Source organism: Salvelinus sp. IW2-2015, unplaced genomic scaffold (genome assembly GCF_002910315.2).
Source record: "Salvelinus sp. IW2-2015 unplaced genomic scaffold, ASM291031v2 Un_scaffold1337, whole genome shotgun sequence".
Lineage (NCBI taxonomy): Eukaryota > Metazoa > Chordata > Actinopteri > Salmoniformes > Salmonidae > Salvelinus > Salvelinus sp. IW2-2015.
The window spans coordinates 102,357-121,628 of record NW_019942849.1 but is presented as its reverse complement, the minus strand read 5'-3'; the positions used below and the strand labels follow the sequence as shown (position 1 = coordinate 121,628).

Sequence of the window (19,272 nt, the reverse complement as noted above, 5' to 3'; positions counted from 1 at the left end):
GGTGGGATAGGAGGAGGGAGGTAGAGAGAGGGGGAGGGAATGGTGGGATATTAGGAGGGAGGTAGAGAGAGGGGGAGGGAATGGAGGGATAGGAGGGAGGTAGAGAGAGGGGTAGAGCAACACACTATCCAACTTCAATAACACCTTCCCCACCAACACAGAATTTACAAACTGCACCAAAATGACCCACTGATTAAATATCAGTCTACCCAAGGGTCTCATGTAACACAATAATACACATCGCTCGCATCTGTATGCAAATTCTATCCTGTCAAGGATCCTTTAAATGTATACCGACGAAGAGTGGCAGCCATCTTTGTGTGCCTATATGATTATATATTGATAAGAGACTGTCAATAAAACCAAACAGGAATACCCTGGTCTCTAAACTATGAATAGGCTTCTAAATAAGACAATCATGACAGGGAGGGAAGAACGGTGTGTAATCTAATCTTCTCCACTCATGTAGTTTTATTTTGTTTCAAACAGAGACAGACAGATGGATATTTCCCAATTTTTCTCTCTGCTGGTTTTGGCGGCAGTTGTCATGGCAGTAAGGGAGAAAAGAGAAAACGTGTTTCCTCATCTGAAAATGAACGAGGGGCCCAACATTCCAGCAGTGTGACGCTCACTGCCGACAAAAACATTCCCAGAGGTCATTCCCAGGTCTCGCCACAGGCATGCAGAATAAAGGTAAACAGATTCTGGGCTGGCGTTCCAGACAGGGACACTATGTAGTGTTACTGTACTGAGGTGAGTTCACACAATTAAAGGGTCAAGTGACGTTAGCAAGAGCACAACAGCTCACGTTCATTTCTATTTATTTCAGTTTGTATGTTACGTAATAAATGTGTACTAACTTTCTGCCCCTAAAACCCAACCCATAATAGTTCAAATAGGGACCGGTGCTCCAGAAAGCTGATCCAGAGTCAGTTAAAGGCAGAACCAAGAAAGTGACCAGAGAGGATCAAATCCACTAGACTCCCTCAGTGAGAAGCTCTGCCGGCTCTGAGGCCAGATGGGGATTCTAGTTCTCCTGTTCTGATCCATAGAGACTTATCAGAATTATAGCTCCTAGCACACAGTTACCACTGGAGTTAGAACCGTAGGTAGAGAACCTACTGCCTTACAGCCCGTTCATGTCCGTAAGATAATGTGGATGAAAACAGTCAGTATAGAGGTTTAAAATCATTGAGGATTTATCTGATGTGGAGAAGGATAATCACAGTGAGGGATAGCTCTGGACTCAAGTGGGAAAAGACACTAATCGCTGAACATGAATGTCTGGTCTCCGTCTGTCTGTCTGTGTCTGTCTGTCTGGCCAGAATCTGATGAATAGAAGAGATTCACAGCAGGCTTCCCTGCCGAAACACACACACACCACTCACACACCCTCCATTGGCATGGTTATCACACAGGCTGGACCCACCTGGTGCTTTGTGCTGTGTGAGGAAGTTACCGTGTTCAAACACACACCAAAACACACACCCCCAAAGCTCTTCGCATTGACAGAACTGTGGCTAGACTGCACCTGGTGCTCTGTCTGAAAGTGGAGGTCCCTCCAACAGTAAATAGTAAAGTAATATACAGTACCAGACAAAAGTTTGGACACACCTACTCATTCCAGGGTATRTTTTAATTTTGACAATTTTCTACATTGTAGAATAATAGTGAAGACATAAATACTATGACATTTAACAGATGTGCATCAATTTTACATAAGGGGTGGTCCCGGGAATCGAACCCACTACCCTGGTGTTATAAGCTCCATGCTCTACCAACTGAGCTTCACAAACCCCCACACTCCTGCATAATATTATCCTAGTTTTCACAATACATGCTTTTAAGTTCCATTGTCCACTAAGCCATTCTGATGACAACACTAGAGGAAAAACTGATTATTATGAATCCTAATACTAAGCTCTAGCTGGACCCTAGTGACAGAGTCAACAATGTAGGAGCCACCAGGAGGCTAAGACCAGGGCAGGAGACATGAAAGGAAGACTGTTGATGAGCTTTATTCAGGTGCACTGGACCACACTGAGACAGTCGCACAGGATATGAGTCAGGGACAGAGTCAGTGAGCAATGCAGGCCTGTTGGTGGCACGTGCTGCTTCTTCATCRGTAAAACACACAGTATTTACCAACCACTCCATATCTAGTCACRCCACGTGACCACACGAACACAGATAAACACTGTAGTGTCGACATGAGCGCATACACACACCCTGAATGTGGTACTTTACTCCTTGGATACAACCCCACAACAAACAGTTCCAAACACAAAGAGCATTTGATGAAGAGCTACACACTCCTATTGAAACGAGAGGAGATACGGGGACACTGAGGAGTCACTCTGTCACAATGGGACATTGGGAACCTAGGGCCCTGTTAAAATGACACACCCCTGTAGGGCTTGGAACACCTGACTATACGCTGTTCACACACACACACACACACACACTGATTGTGCACTCTCTGTGGCCCTGGCCCATTAGAGGCCAGTCCATCTGTCACTGCGGCATACGTGCGTAAAGCCATCCCTTGCTGTCTTTCTCTCCCTTCATCCTTCTCTCCTTCCCTCTATCGTCACTGTTCTGCACGTGTCACTGGAGCATGGAGACAGATGTTACCCTGACAACCCCAGGGACAGGCAGATTCAGGGAGACAGAGAGATTCAGGGAGACAGAGACAGAGAGAGAGACAGAGAGAGAGTAAAATCTGATGACCAGGTAAACACCCTGCTATCTCACCAGTGAAACCAGCTGCTGTGTAACTCACCAGAGAAAACAGCTTGCTGTGTAACTCACCAGGAAGAAAGTAAGGCTGTGTAACTCCCAAGAAACAGCTCTGTGTAAACTCCACCAGGAGAAACAGCTGCCAGTGCGTAACCCACCAGAGAAAACAACTGGCTGTGTAACTCACCAGAGAAAACAGCTGCTTGTAACTCACCCGCAGAGAAACAGCTGCTGTGTAACTAACCAGAGAAACGTACAGGCTGTGTAACCACCAGAGAAAACGTCTGCTAAACCCACAGAGAAACGAAAAGCTGCTGGAAACTCACAGAGAAAATAAGCTGTGAACTCACCAGAAGATAATAGCGTGCTTGTAACTCAACCAAGAGAAACAGCTGCTGTGTAAGCTCACCAAGAGAACACTTGGAACTACCAGGTGAAAGCTTTAACCAGAGGAAACAGGCTGCCGTAACTCACCAGAAAACGTGCGTCGTAACCACCAGAGAAACAGCTGCTGTGTAACGTCACCAGAGAAACGCTAAAGCCCTGTGTAAATCACCAGAGAAACGGTAAGCCGTGTACTCACACAGAGAAACTAGGTGATACTACGACGGCAGTGATGAAACGTCAAGCCAGTAACTCACCAGGACCACGGAAACAGCGTGCGTGTTAACTCACCCAGAGAAACAGCGGTACTAAAGCGCTGGTGTAACTCACCAGAGAAACAGCTGCTGTGTAAATCCACAGGAAATAGTCTGCTGGGTAACTCACCAGAGAAACAGCTGCTGTTGGAACTCACGAGACAGCATTGCTGTGATAAAGCTAACCAGAACACGAGTGACAAACCAAGGAAGCTGCTGTGTAACCACACAGAGAAACGTAAAGCCGGTTCGCCGTAGAATAACTGTAACACGAGAGAAACAGCTAAGCTGTATCCAGAAGCAAATCAGTAACTCACCAGAGAGAACAGCGCTGTGTAACCAGCCAGAGAAAACGTAACTCTTGTGTAACTCACCAGAGAAAACAGCCTGCTCACCAGACTGACGTACCGTGAACTTCACCAGAAAACAACTGCGTGTCTCAAGAAAGCTAACCGTGACTCACCAGGAGACAGCTGCTGTGTAACTCACCAGAGAAACGCTGCTGTGTAACTCACCAGAGAAACTGCGTGTTATTCTACTCAAGAGAAACAGTTGTGGTGTAACTCCCAGAGAAGATTAATCACCATAATAGCTGTGTAACCACCAGAGAACACAAGCTCGTGTAACTCACCAAGAAGAAACAGCTGGCCTGTGTAACTCCACCAGAGAAATCAGCTGCTGTGTAACTCTACCAGAGAAACAGCTCTGTGTAACTCACCAGAGAAACAGCTGACTGTGTTCAAAGAAAAGCTGCTGTGTAACCAGCCGAGAATGCTTTAACTCCAGAGGACTGCTGTGTAACTCACCAGAGAAACAGCTGCTTGTGTAATCACAGAGACACGCTGCTGTATAACTACCAGAGAAAACGCTGCTGTGTACCTCACAGAAGAACAGCTGCGTTATAGCCAGGAGAAACGGTCCAGAAATCGTGTAACTCACCAGAGAACTAGCCTGTGTAACTCACCAGAGAAACCAGCTGCTGCTCACGAGAACATAAGCGTGAACTCACCAAGAAACAGCTGCTGTGTAACTCACAGAGAAACAGCTGCTGTGTACTCACGCAGAGAAACAGCTGCTGTGTAAACTCACCAGAGAAACAGCCTGCTGTGTAACACCAGGAGAAACAAGCTTGCGGTAACTCACCAGAGAAACAGCTGCTGGGTATCACAGAATACAGCTCCGATGAATACGAGAGACAGACTTGTTACCACATGCTGTGTTAACTCACCAAGGGAAAACGTAAGCGTGTAACTCACCAGAGAAACAAAGCGGTCGATAGCTGTGTAACTCCACAGAGAAAAACGGTGTAAGCTCCCGAGGATAACTGACTCACGAAGTAATGCAACAAGGAAAATAAGGCTGTGTAAACCCACCAAAGAGAAACGTAAAGCTGTTGTAACTCACCAGAGAAACGTCGCTGTGTACCACGCAAAACTAACTTGCACCAAAGATAAACGCGTAACACCAGGAGCTAAGCTGTGATCAAGAGACGTACTTACGCCAAGAGAAGAACTTAACTCAGCTACGAACGTGCTTGTAACCACCAGAGAAACGCAGCTTGCCAACTTGCACCAGCAGAAAGGATAGCTGTGTAAGCCTCACGCAGAGGAAACAGTTACTGTGTAACCACTGAAAAGCTGTTACTGTGTAATCACCAGAGAAACGTTAGCTGTGTAACTCACAGAGAAACACGTAAGCTGTGTAACACCAGAGAAAATCGTGCTGTGTAACTCACAGAGAAACGTGCTGTGTAAAACCCAGGAAGAAAATGCTGCTGTAACTACACCAGAACACAGTAAGCTGTGTAACTGCACCAGAGAAACAGGCTGCCTGTGTAACTCACCAGAGGAAACAGCGCTGTGTAACTCACCGAGAAACAGCTGCTGTGTAACTCACCAGGAAACAGCTGCTGTTGTAACTCACCAGACGAAACAGCTGCTGTGTAACTCACGCAGGAGAAACGTAAGCTTTGTAACTCAGCCAGAGAAAATAAGGCTGTGTAACCCAACCAGAGAAACGTAAAGCTGTGAACTCACAGAGAAAATAAGCTGTGTAACCACCAGAGAAAATAGCTGTGTTAACTCACCAGAGTAAACATAAACTGTGTAAACTCACCAGAGAAACATAAACTGCAACTCACCAGACGAAACGTAAACTGCAACTCACCAGAGAAAATAAGCCTGGTAACCCACCAGAGAAACGTTAAACTGGTGTAACTCACCAGAGAAACGTAAGCCTGTGTAACTCACCAGAGAAACGTAAGCTGTGTAAACCCACCAGAGGAAACGTAAACTGCAACTCACCAGAAAAAAAATAAGTGTGTAACCCACCAGAGAAACCGTAAACTGTGGTACTCACCAGAGAAACGTTAAAGCTGTGTAACCCACCAGAGAAACGTAAGCTGTGTAACTCCAACAGAGAAACGTAAGCTGTGTAACCCACCAGAGAAACGTAAACTGCAACTCACCAGAAAAAAATAAGCTGTGTAACCCACCCAGAGAAACCGTAAACTGTGTAACTCACCTGAGAAACGTTAAGCTGTGTAACCCACCAGAGAAAAGTAAGCTTGTGTAACTCACCCAGAAAACGTGTAAGCTGTGTAACCCACCAGAGAAACGTAAACTGTGTAACTCACCAGAAAACGTAAGCTGTGTAACCCACAGAGAAACGTAAACCTTGCAACCCCACCAGAGAAACGTAAAACTGCCACTCACCAGCAGAAATAAACTGTGTAACTCACCAGAGAAACGCTGCTGTGTAAACTCACCAGAGAAACAGCTTGCTGTGTAACTCACCCAAGAAAACAGCTGCTGTGTAAACTCACCAGAGAAACAGCTGCTGTGTAACTCACCAGGAGGAAACGTAAGCCTGCGTGTAAACTCACCAGAGAAACGTAAGCCGTTGTACTCACCAGAGAAACGTAAGCCGTGTAACTCACCAGAGAAAACAGCTGCTTGTGTAACTCACCAAGAAAAACAGCTGCTGTGTAACTCACAGAGAAAACAGCTGCTGTGTACTCACCACCCCGAGAAACAGCTGCTGTTGTAACTCACCAGAGAAATAGCTGCTGTGTAACTCACCAGAGAAACAGCTGCTGTGGTAACTCACCAGAGAAACAGCTGCTGTGGTAAACTCACCAGAGAAACAGCTGCTGTGTAACTCACCAGAGAAAAAGCTGCCTGTGTAACTCACCAGAGAAACAGCTGCTGTGTACTCACCAGAGAAACAGCCTGCTGTGTAGCTCACCAGAGAAACAGCTTGCTGTTTGTAACCACCAGAGAAACGTAAGCCCGTGTAACTTCACCAGAGAAAATAAGCCGGGTAACTCACCAGAGAAAACGTAAGCTGTAACTCACCAGGAAACCAGCTGCTGTGTAATACTCACCAGAGAAACACTAGCCGCTGTAACTCACCAGAGAAAACAAGCTGCGTGCTAACTCACCAGAGAAACAGCTGCTGTGTAACTCACCAGAGAAACAGCTGTCTGGTGTAACTCACCAAGAGAAAAACAAGCTGCTGTGTAACTCACCAGAGAGAAACAGCTGCTGTGTAACTCACCAGAGAAACAGCTGCTGTGTAACTCACCAGAGGAAACCAGCTGCTGTGTACTCACCAGAGAAATTACTGCTGCTGTAACTCACCAGAGGAAAACATGCTTGTAACTCACCAGAGAAAAACAGCTGCTGTGTAACTCACCAGAGAAACAGCTGCTGTGTAACTCACCAGAGAAACAGCTGCTGTGTAACTCACCAGAGAAACAGCTGCTGTGTAACTCACCAGAGAAACAGCTGCTGTGTAACTCACCAGAGAAACGTAAGCCGTGTAAACTCACCAGAGAAAATAAGCCGTTGTAACTCACCAGAGAACGTAAGCCGTGTACTCACCAGAGAAACAGCTGCTGTGTAAACTCACCAGAGAAAACATAGCCGTGTAACTCACCAGAGAAAACAGCTGCTGTGTAACTCACCAGAGAAACAGCTGTGTTAACTCACCAGAGAAACAGCTGCTGTGTAACTCACCAGAGAAAACAGCTGCTGTGTAACTCACCAGAGAAACAGCTGCTGTGTAACTCACCAGAGAAACAGCTGCTGTGTAACTCACCAGAGAACAGCTGCTGTGTAACTCACCAGAGAACGTAAGCGTGACTCACGAGAAACAGCTGCTGTGTAACCACCAGAGAAACGTAAGCTGGTACTCACCAGAGAAAATAAGCTGTGTAACCACCACGAGAAACGTAAGCTGTGAACTCACCAGAGAAACAGTAGCTGTGTAACTCACCAGAGAAACAGCTGCTGGTAACTCACCAGAGAACAGCTGCTGTAACTCACCAGAGAAAACAGCTGCTGTGTAACTCACCGAGAACAGCTGCTGTGTAAACTCACCAGAGAAACAAGCTGCTGTGTAACTCACCAGAGGAAACAGCTGCTGTGTAACTCACCAGAGAAAACAGCCTGTGTAACTCACCAGAGAACAGCTGCTGTGTAACTCACCAGAGAAAACAGCTGCTGGTTAACTCACCAGAGAAACAGCTGCTGTGTAACTCACCAGAGAAACAGCTGCTGTGTAACTCACCAGAGAAACAGCTGCTGTGTAACTCACCAGAGAAACAGCTGCTGTGTAACTCACAGAGAGAAAACAGCTGCTGTGTAACTCACCAGAGAAACAGCTGCTGTGTAAACTCACCAGAAAGCTGCTGTGTAACTCACCAGAGAAACGTAAGCCGTGTAACTCACCAGAAGAAACAGCTGCTGTGTAACCACCAGAGAAACGTAAAGCTGTGTAACTCCACCAGAGAAAAAGAACTCGTAAGCTGTAACCCACCAGAGAAACGTAGCTGTGTAACTCACCCAGAGAAACAGCTGCTGTGTAACCTCACCAGAAAACAATGCTGTGTAACTCACCAGAGAAACAGCTGCTGTGTAACTCACCAGAGAACAGCTGCTGTGTAACTCACCAGAGAAACAGCTGCTGTGTAAACTCACCAGAGAAACAGCTGCGTGTAACCACCAGAGAAACAGCTAGCTGTGTAACTCACCAGAGAAACAGCTGCTGTGTAACTCACCAGAGAAACAAGCTGCTGTGTAACTCACCAAGAAACAGCTGCTGTGTAACTCACCAGAGAAACAGCTGCTGTGTACATCACCAGAGAAACAGCTGCTGTGTAACTCACCAGAGAGTGAACAGCTGCTGTGTAACTCACCAGGAAACAGCTGCTGCTGTAACTCACCAGAGAAACAGCTGCTGTGTAACTCACCAGAGAAAACAGCTGCTGTGTAACTCACCCAGAAGGAAACAGCTGCTGTGTAACTCACCAGAGAAACAGCTGCTGTTGTAACTCACCAGGAGAAACAGCTGCTGTGTAACCTCACCAGAGAACGTAAGCTTTGTAACTCACCAGAGAAAATAAGCTGTGTAACCCACCAGAGAAACGTAAGCTGTGTAACTCACCAGAGAAAATAAGCTGTGTAACCCACCAGAGAAAATAAGCTGTGTAACTCACCAAGAAAACATAAACTGTGTACTCACCAGAGAAACATAAACTGCAACTCACCAGACAAACGTAAACTGCAACTCACCAGAGAAAATAAGCTGGTGTAACCCACCAGAGAACGTAAGCTGTGTAACTCACCAGAAAACGTAAGCTGTGTAACCCACCAGAGAAACGTAAACTGCAACTCACCAGAAAAATAAGCTGTGTAACCCACCAGAGAAACGTAAACTGTGTAACTCACCAGAGAACGTAAGCTGTGTAACCCACCAGAACGTAAGCTGGTAACTCACCAGAGAAACGTAAGCTGTGTAACCCACCAGAGAAACGGAAACTGCAACTCACCAGAAAAAAATAAGCTGTGTAACCCACCAGAGAACGTAAACTGTGTAACTCACCTGAGAACGTAAGCTGTGAACCCACCAGAGAAACGTAAGCTGTGTAACTCACCAGAAAAACGTAAGCTGTGTAACCCACCAGAGAAACGTAAACTGTGTAACTCACCAGGAGAAACGTTAAGCTGTGTAACCACCAGAGAAACGTAAACTGCACTCACCGAAAAAATAAGCTGTGTAACCCACCAGAGAAACATAAAAACTAAAACTAAACACAACTCCACCCACTGAACTCTTTCTGTAGGGACTTTACTAAAACTATAATCACTGGTTAGGCTAAATTAAAAAGGATAAAAAGAATGTAAATAGGGGAAAGAGGCCACAGTCTCTCCACATGAATCATCAAAACTAGAGCACAGGCAGCCATCTTGGAAACCTAGAGCTACATAGTGAGTCAGGAACAGAGAGTAGTCCTCTGTATACTGTATGTGAACAGATTTAACGGAATATAACCTTCCATCCACACCTCGAGAACATAGAGTGGAATGGTATTCTTAACAAGTGCTCTGGGAATGAGGTTTGGGAATGTTTGCCAGAGCTGCTGCCACAGGCGTACAGACGTCCACACAGGGCGAGGCCATGGTTGTCTTGTGACTCAGTGTCAGGAGGCATGGAACCAATCAAGGTTCAGAGGACAACAGGAAGTGAGAAGGTCGAGCGCTGACTCTGGAATTCCTGTTTTTCAGCTTCTGCTTGTCTTTGAATGATTCACCCCTCTTCTCCCTTTCCTCCCCCTCTCCCTCACCCCCTCTACTCCCTTTCCTCCCCCTCTCCCTCACACCCCTCTTTCTCCCTTTCCTCCCCCTCTCCCTCACACCCTCTTCTCCCTTTCTTCCCTCTGTTCCATCCTCCCCCTTCTCCCTCACCCCCTCTTCTCCCTTGCCTTCCCCTCTGTTCCATCCTCCCCCCTCTCCCTCACATCCCTCTTTTCCAGCCCCACTCTCTTCTGCTCTCGGTCATCCTGTTCCCTTCCACTTCCTATCTCACTATTCCATTACTCTATTTCCATCTGTCGTTACTCTCCTCCTCTCCATCTGTCTACTCTAAACCTTCCCCTCTATCTCCCTCCAATCTCTGCCTTCCAAACCATCCATTCCCTCTTCCTTCCAATCTCTACCCTCCAATCCATCCATTCCCTCTCTCCCTCATTCTCTCATAGCACAGTGCTTCCCTGCTGATCTTGTTTAGTAATTGGAAGTCAGAAAGAGAGGGAGACCGCATTTCCTAGCCTTGGGTCAGATGAAATATGAAATCTCTCCTCTTCTCCTTCATTTCCTCCTCTAGCTGAATGACACAGTAAGGAGAGCCCCTTCACCACGTCCTAAGGAGAAGGATGAGGCTCAACAACACCAGGCTTTAGGAGAAATACTGCATTGTTACGTTACTTAGTCAATCTAGGTGAGCAGGCTCAAGACTGGATGTTAAAAATAGTATTATAACCATGATTTGAATTCTCCATTCAATATGGTAAGCTAACTCAATAAAGACAACAATTTTTGGATAAAACCTTCACCGCCACTGGTTATAACCTAGTCCTTGTAGACCTCAAATGTCATTGAACAAGTGATTTTTCAGAAACACCTGTGATATGGCTAATAGAGTTCTCACCAATACCCTGCCTTCTGCCCCCTGGTGCCCTCACCTCATTGGCTGAGTTCATTAGGTGCTTCCTGTTGAGCGTCATACTGAGTGTGTTGTTATGGCTCATCATGGGTGTCTTGACAAACATAAAGTCACTGCGGCTGGAGGTGGTGGAGTAGCAGGGTCTGTAGGTTCGTGTTCCTGGGGGGTCTTGAGCCCCTCCCACCACCTCCATGTAACGGATGGGTCCATCTGTGTTGAGCTGCAGGTGGAGGTCCTTGTTGGGCCTCTGATGGTAGGCCCTGCTGGGCCGGTAATGGCTGTAGCAGCAGCCTGTCCCTCCATGGTCGCTGCGGTGGCGGAGGCATCGGACCATGAGGATGAAGAAGGTGAGGAAGGACACGGCCGAGACGCAGGCCAGTGAGATGATGAGGTACAGGGTGATGTCAGACATCCCAGTCTGCCGCATCAACGACGTCTTCCGGTTGTCTATGGCGGCGTCGCTGGCGCCCTTCTCCTCCACGGTTACCGTAATGGCCACAGTGGTGGAGAGAATAGGTTCGCCGTTGTCCTGGACGACCACGATGATGTCATAGGCGGAGCCACCCTCCTCCTCGGCTAGTTTGCGAGTGGTGCGGAGCTCGCCGGTGTGGGGGGTGATGAGGAATAGAGCAGCGTGAGGCCCGGGGGCGATGGAGTAGAACAACCAGGCGTTATGACCGCTATCAGGATCCACCCCAACCAGTTTATTAATGAGATGCCCTGGCCCAGCCGACTGCGGTACACTGAGCTGCAGCCCCGTATCCTGGGGGAAGGGGGGGTACACGATGAGGGGCGCGTTGTCGTTAAGATCTACTACGAACACATGCACGGTGACGTTGGTGGTCCGGGGTGGCGCCCCGGCGTCTCGGGCCTGCACCTCAATGCGGAAGGCGTTGAGGGTTTCATGGTCCAGGGAGCGCATGCTGTAGATGTGGCCAGTCTCTGGGTTGATGTAGATATAGGAGGAGATGGGTGAGCCCTGGACCATGCTGGGCAGGATGGAAAAGGAGACGCGGGCATTGTCCCCTATGTCCGGGTCAGAGGCCATCACCATGGCGATGGGGGTGCTGGGGGCGTTGTTCTCGGGGACGTCCACTGAGTAGGAGGGCTGGGAGAACGATGGAGCGTTGTCATTCACATCTGACAGCTTGACCACGAAGGTRGTACGCGACGACAGGGGAGGGGATCCAGCGTCGGTCGCCATGATGACCACGGTGTAATCAGCCATGGTCTCTCTGTCCAGGTTGCCATCGGTGATGAGGTTGTAGTGCTCTCCAAAGGCGGAGTTGAGTTTGAAGGGCAGGCCAGACTGGACCTTTAATGTTACCTTGCCGTTCTTACCAGAGTCCAGGTCCCTTGCGCTGATGAGGGCGATAACTGTGCCCGGTGCTGCGTCCTCCTGGATAGGACTGGTCAGTGACGTCAACATCACCTCCGGAGAGTTATCYTTCACGTCAGTGACTTCAACTTTGATATTACAGGATGCTTCCATGGCGGGGGTTCCCCCATCCCTGGCCAGCACAGTGACGTAATACTCATTCGCTGTCTCATAATCCACGTGACCATTCACACGGACCTCACCGGTTTTCGAATCTACGCTGAATAGCTTGAGCACCCGGTCCGGCGTGTATTTACTAAACAGGAAGGAGATCTCCCCGTTCTGAGCATAATCCGCGTCGGTCGCGTTCAGTTTCGTTACTAAAGTGCCCTTTTCAACATTCTCCAACACGCTAACTTTTTTCATCGACTTGTCAAAGACGGGCGCGTTGTCATTGACGTCCAGAATTGTAATGAGTAGAAGAGTGGAGCCAGACTTCTCTGGCTGTCCCCCGTCTAGGGCAGTAAGCAACAGGCGAAACGAGGCCTGCGTCTCCCTATCCAAAGCCTTCTCTAAAACTAACTCCGGGAACTTACTCCCGTCACTTTTCGTTTCCACATTCAAAACAAAGCGGTCGTTGGCTGCGAGGTGATAAGTACGCAGAGAGTTGATACCCACATCTGGYTCGTGCGCACTCTCCAGTCGGAACKGYGTGCCCGYCGCGGCCGCCTCTGATATCTCCAAGGAAATATTCTTAGTGGAAAACTGCGGCGCATTGTCATTCACATCCACAATATCCACAAGAACKCGATGTATTGCTAAAGGGTRCTCYAGTACAATCTCYASATGTAGTGAACATGTTGKACTTAATTCGCACATGTGTTCCCTGTCAATTGTCTGTCTAATAATAAAATCCCCAGTCGCCTGGTTCACCTCGAAGTACTGCGCGTTAGATTCCGAGACCACCCGCAATTTTCTCTTAATTATCATTTGAACGGTGAGACCCAAATCCTTAGCGATATTCCCGACCACAGCCCCCGGCCTGAGCTCCTCTGACACCGAGTAACTAAGCTGGGCGGTCGCGCTCATGAGGCACGCCAGGGAAAACCATAGCCTCAGCACGGGCCACCCTCCGCAGTGCTTCCTCTGTCTGGATTCCATTATGAGAGGGGTCCGGGGGATGGAAAAAGTTAAAAGTTCCTCTTTACCGTAACTAATCCATAGTTTCGTGAAAACGACGGTACCAGGCTGTTGGTAAACACTTGCGTTTCAGAAAAAGTGCGGTGGGAAGTTTATAATTAGTCATGACGCCCTAATTCTATATGTAAAATACAGAGGAAAGGTAAAACTGCATGAAMGCTCGGCTAAAACTCTCCACAGTCTGTCTCCTCTGCTCCGCTCCTCTTAGGGCGGGGACACAGACACAAAGACCAGTTTCCTATTGGCCGAGAACCCGGGACTTGCTCCCCATACAGAAAGAACTCTTTCACAAAGCCGAGAGGGAAAACTTTTTAGAGSCACTTCTTTTGCACTAACAACCAAGTTACCGACACGTTACAGGCTAAATCCATTATTGTTTTAAGCAAAACAACTCTGAATGCACAACAGAAAGGCAACGGGAAGCGTAAAAGCAAATGATTGAGTTTTTTTTTTWAAGAAAGTGACTTATGATGCACAGACCGAAACAAACAAGGGTGGGTATGAACAACAAGAGTAAGTATGAACTTGTTGCTATGTTTTGTCAACGAAATGAACTTCTTCCATTGAATATAGGCAACGTTGAAAAGGAAYTGATGAACTGATGGTCAAATTGCAATAATAGATTTAGCCGCAAGGTGGCATGTTTCCAACGCGTTTCCATTTCAGAAGTGTTGATAACGCTTCAACCATACAACATTATGTAACCTAGACTCGTCTTGGCAAGGAGGCAGCAATGTCATTTATAACAAGTACAACGAGCATTGGCCTACTTACAACAGCTGTGTTGTAACAGGCCTACTACAACAGTTAATAAATGGCATATGCACTTATTTACATTTACATTTMAGTAATTTAGGAGACGCCTTTATCCAGAGCGATTTACAGTTAGATAACAAAAGTCACTTATCGTTTGATCCGGTGCAAATTAGTAGGCCTACTGTACTGACAAAATACTTTAATGAGAAATTACAGTGCTATGATATAGGCCTAAAGAAATCCATATKATTCACTGGTATGCTAAATGAGGTAATCAACGGAAGAGGGTTTAATAACTATTAACACAATTTGTGTGATGTAAATTCATATTTTGATAAATCATATAATTGTCTTCTTCATTTTCGTTATGAAGAAAATATTTTACATGAAAACACAAGCCTAAMCTTTTTATGTAGTTGATAAGTGTTTACAATTAATTATTTTTCTGAACTACTCTACAACCATATATGACCTGCAGGTTAAGATATCATCCCTTCTCATAGGCTACAACGTTGAGGTGAATGTGCATACCGGTAAGCATGATTTGACGCTAATACTATATAATYTTAGGCCGACATTATTATATCATAAAGTGCACCCTGGACAATTAAACGTCACAATACAGGCTAATGTTCATCATAAACTCCCAGGGTGTGATYTCATAACTGATGGTGGATCTTCACTTACGGATTATGACATCATAGGCTACGTGAAAAATTAACTCTGAATTCTCATGATAGGACGTCATAAAGCACAAGAGTCAGGAATATTATTCGTCACAATGCTGTTGTTTACTGCTCACCTGCTGGCTCTCAAAGGTCCAGGCGCTGTCGGGTAAAGACGCGTCTAGGACGTTGATCATCTCCTTAAAGTCAGTGGTGCTGCTGGGCTTAACGAAGGTGAAATCACTGAACTCTGACATGGGAGAGAGACAGGACCTGAAGGACTGACTCTGAGACACATTGCCCTTCCCGGACCTCTACGTACTTAATAGGCCGTCAGTGTTGAGCTGATCTGCAGGTTTCTATTGGGGTTATTGTAGCCGTCCAAATCGCCAGTCTCATGCAGCAACTACCGCTGCTCCTGCTGTTTCTAACGCACTTGACCGCTAAGACGACAAAGTCACCAGAGACAGCATGGACACCGACGCAGAGAGAATCAAATACAGGGTGATTCTCCCGCTTTTCTTGCCGGCTCTGGCGCTTTCTGCCGGAGGTTACAGATGGGTTTGGGCCCCGTCCTCTACCAGTATGGCCACTGTGACCGTGGAAGACTGTACCGGTTCCTCGTCCTCTTTATCTCTAAAGCAGCCCTGAGAGGAGTCGTCTGCTCGGACACAGCGCGTTTAGTCCTCACCTCCCCTGTGTAAGTGTTGACACTAAACAGAGAGACGTGCTGTGGCCTCCGCCAGCTTATACGAGATCCAGGCGTTATGACCCGAGTCTGCGTCTACGGCCGTTACCTTAGTAACCAGGTGGCCTGCTTTAGAAGCGGGGCATCTTCTGGTGAGAGAGCGAGCCCAGGGCAGCGGAGGGTAATAACAGCGGGGCATTGTCGTTCTGGTCCAGGATAAAAACATGGACAGTGGTGTTGCTGCTCAGAGACGGAGAAGCCGTGTCCTTTGCCTGCACCAGAATCTGAAACACCTTCAGTGTCTCATAGTCAAACGAGTGCATGCTGTAGATGCTGCCGTATCAGAGTTCATATACACATAGGAGGAGACAGACACGCCCTGCACTTTGGAGCTAGGATGGAGTAGAGATTTTGGCATTATCCCCGAAATCCAGATCAGATGCGAGACTGAGGAGAGCATGGAGCCTGGTAGTCCATTCTCTTTTAAATAGACATCATAGGAGGACTGAGTGAATTTAGGGGAGTTGTCGTTGACATCAATGATACTGACAGGTATAGTTTTCTTGGTAGTCAGGGGAGGAGCCCGAATCAGTGGCTGTTATCTCAATGTTATACTCTGAAAGCTCTCTCGGTCTAAAACACCACTGGTGACCAGTGCGTAATTATTAGAAATGACGGTTTCAGTTAAAAGGATAGTCTCGCGGGAGCGTAACGTTACGTTACCGTTATTCCCGGAGTCTAGGTCTCGGGCACTGATCAAAGCCACTACTGTGCCACTGGGTGGTCTTCGCGCACAGGGCTCGGTTAGAGGTGAGGACGATTTCAGGAGGTTGTCATTAACGTCTACGACTTCTACCTGCACACTACAATGTCCCTCCATTTTAGGGGCTTTGTCTTTCGCGCCTGATGTCCATTCAAAATTTGCAGCACTCTCGAAATCTAATTCCCCTTTAAAAAATTTCCCGGTCACAGGATCAATCCAATTACAGACAGCAGCGGATTCGAGTGTGAATGCACACCGAAACGATACTCTTACCTCCCCATTTTGGCCTCGTCGATGTCTGTCGCTTTAGGTTGGAGTATTAAAGTACCCTTCGCGCTACTTCACTTACATAAACTTTATATACAGTTTTTTCAAAAACGGGAATATTGTCATTATTATCAAGCACGTAATTGTTATTTGTGCGTTCGCGTATTTGGGATTGCCCCCATCAAGCGCTTGTCAATAATAGCTGATGGACAACTTTTTCTCCCTGTCCAGAGGTTTACGCAAACACCAGTTCTGGCACTTTTCTTCCACCAGTGTTCTTTTAATTTAAAGTGAAACATTCGTCTTTACTAAGATATATGATTTAGAGAATTACTTCCAACATCTGGGTCTTGTGCGCTTTCTAATGGAAAACGTACACCAGCTGCAGTAGATTCAGCTATCTCTAATGTATGTTGTTTGAAGGAAAACTAGGGGAGTTGTCATTCATATCTTGTATTTCTACCTCAACACGATATAGTTGTAACGGGTTCTCATGACAACCTGCAGGAGTAGAACGCAGCTGGCGCTTTGTCCGCATAAAGTCTCTCTGTCTATTCTCTCGTTGACGATCAGCTCGCCTTCCCCGGATCCACACTGAAAATACTGCTTACCAGCCTCAGAAGCGACCGCAGTCTACGGTCAAAAATTTCAGATAGTCCCAACCCCAGATCTTTGGCTAGATTTCCTACCACAGAGCCCTGTTTCAGTTCTTCCGGATGGTGGTAGCGCGTCTGTCCGTCTATTGTACTCCACAAGAGAAAGAAATGATGCCACCAAAGAGCCAGCCATCTCCAGTCTCGGTATCCCATTCTCTTTGTCATTCCTGATCCGTTACAGCACAATTCCTAATTAAATACTGTCCAGAACAAAGAGTTTCATATCAAAACACATCTCCAGAATGTATATTCCATTTAGTATTTGTTTCATAAATGTTTTATCACGATATGGACGTTGTGTTTAGAGTATATAGTCTTTCCGTGTATGGAAGCGCATCCCTCTCGCTCCTCCAGCTCGGAGTATTGTAAGGGTTACGGTGCTGAGGCTGGGGGAGGGGGTAGATCTATTTGGACAGTTCTGCACACTATTGGTGCACAGCGTGCATCTCTAACACCCAATGAGGGACCAACAGTACAGACCTCTTAAAGCCACAGCAGTCACACTACCCACGCGCTCTGACAGCACACAGAGAGAGTACCATTAGCCCGTGCAATATTATACTGTTCATATTGATGTACAACATCCTATGGGCAGCCAGGAGTTAAGCCTATGACTCAGAATGTGTAAAGGTGTAAACCAGGATGGAAAATTAAATATTATTTTGCTCACAGACTTCATCCAAAACAGTCATTCTAAAAAGAGCCCAGAGGAAGGAAACACTTTTTATACTACTAAGTTTATATAAACTATCAAATGAGCTGCAATCAATCATAAAAATACCAGCAATTGTACAATTAAAAAATGTACAACAACTGTAAATGTATTTCTCTGTTAGCCTGCCATGAGCCCACAAATTCACACCGTTGATTCCGAGGGGGTGTCGCCGTCCACACTGGTGGTGCTGAAACCCGTCAGATACCAGAGCATCTTGATTATGTTAATCAGGGTCACAATAGAACTACCACCACGTTTAACACCCACAGAAACATTATCACTCAGAGTCACTGATGATTATGACCAGGGGATTCCTGTGCTTTTTCTAATCCTCCATTGGAGATGGCTGCCTACGTCAGCAGTTCAATCAAGAGTAACCAGCTGCTAATATTTTTTACATAATTATATTATGAAAAACTGAAACCATGATTTCGATTCATATTATTGTAAGGTTCAGTGGCAGAGTTTTTCACTGCACCTACTTCCTCTAATACATGACAAAATACTGAGCATAAACTATGCGCTAGCCACACAATATTCTTATTATATCTAAACAACCACCCAAAACAACAAGCTATGATTTATGGAATGAAAGACACCAGTAGAGGTTATTTTGTTACGTATTCTTCTAATGGTGATTAATGACGTCACTAAACAGTCTACAATCGAACATCATGATAGTCACAATCAACTACAGTTCACTGCTCACCTGCTGGCTCTCAAAGGTCCAGGCACTGTCGGGTAAGGACGTTGATCATCTCCTTAAAGTCAGTGTTGCTGCTGGGCTTAACGAAGGTGAAATCACTGAACTCTGACATGGGAGAGAGACAGGACCTGAAGGACTGACTCTGAGACAACATGTCCCCTCCCAGGACCTCTACGTTACATTAATAGGCCGTCAGTTTAGCTGAGTCTTATTCTCAGGTTTCTATTGGGGTTATTGTAGCCGTCAAATCGTCCAGTCTCATGCAGCAACTACCGCTGCTCCTGCTGTTTCTACAGCACTTGACCGCTAAGACGTCAAAAGTCACCGAAGACAGCATGGACACCGAGGCCAGAGAGAGGATCAAATACAGGGTGATTCTCCCGCTTTCTTGCCGGGCTCTGGCGCTTTCTGCCGGAGGTTACAGATGGGTTCTGGAGCCCGTCCTCTAACCAGTATGGCCACTGTGACCGTGGAAGACTGTACCGTTGGCCATCGTCCTTTATCTTATTAAGCAGCCTCTGAGAGGAGTCGTCCTGCTCGGACACAGCGCGTTTAGTCCTCACCTCCCCTGTTAAGTGTTGACACTGAAACAGAGACGCGTCTGTGGCCTCCGCCAGCTTATACGAGATCCAGGCGTTATGACCCGAGTCTGCGT

General features: G+C 46.7%; 1 protein-coding gene and 1 pseudogene across 2 annotated transcripts in view; both read right to left on the bottom strand.

Moving 5' to 3' along the window:
- Positions 1-13,579, bottom strand: part of LOC112070488 (protocadherin gamma-C5-like) — a 24,235-nt gene extending 10,656 nt beyond the window's left edge. For both annotated transcript variants that reach the window (XM_024137897.2, XM_024137898.2), the window contains exon 1: positions 10,903-13,579. In XM_024137897.2, the coding sequence (XP_023993665.1) occupies positions 10,903-13,362 (2,460 nt within the window). In that variant the 5' untranslated portion in view covers positions 13,363-13,579. The remainder of the gene's footprint in view (positions 1-10,902) is intronic.
- A 2,062-nt stretch (positions 13,580-15,641) lies between these two features.
- LOC112070486 (protocadherin gamma-C5-like) overlaps positions 15,642-19,272 on the bottom strand; it is a 16,303-nt pseudogene continuing 12,672 nt past the window's right edge.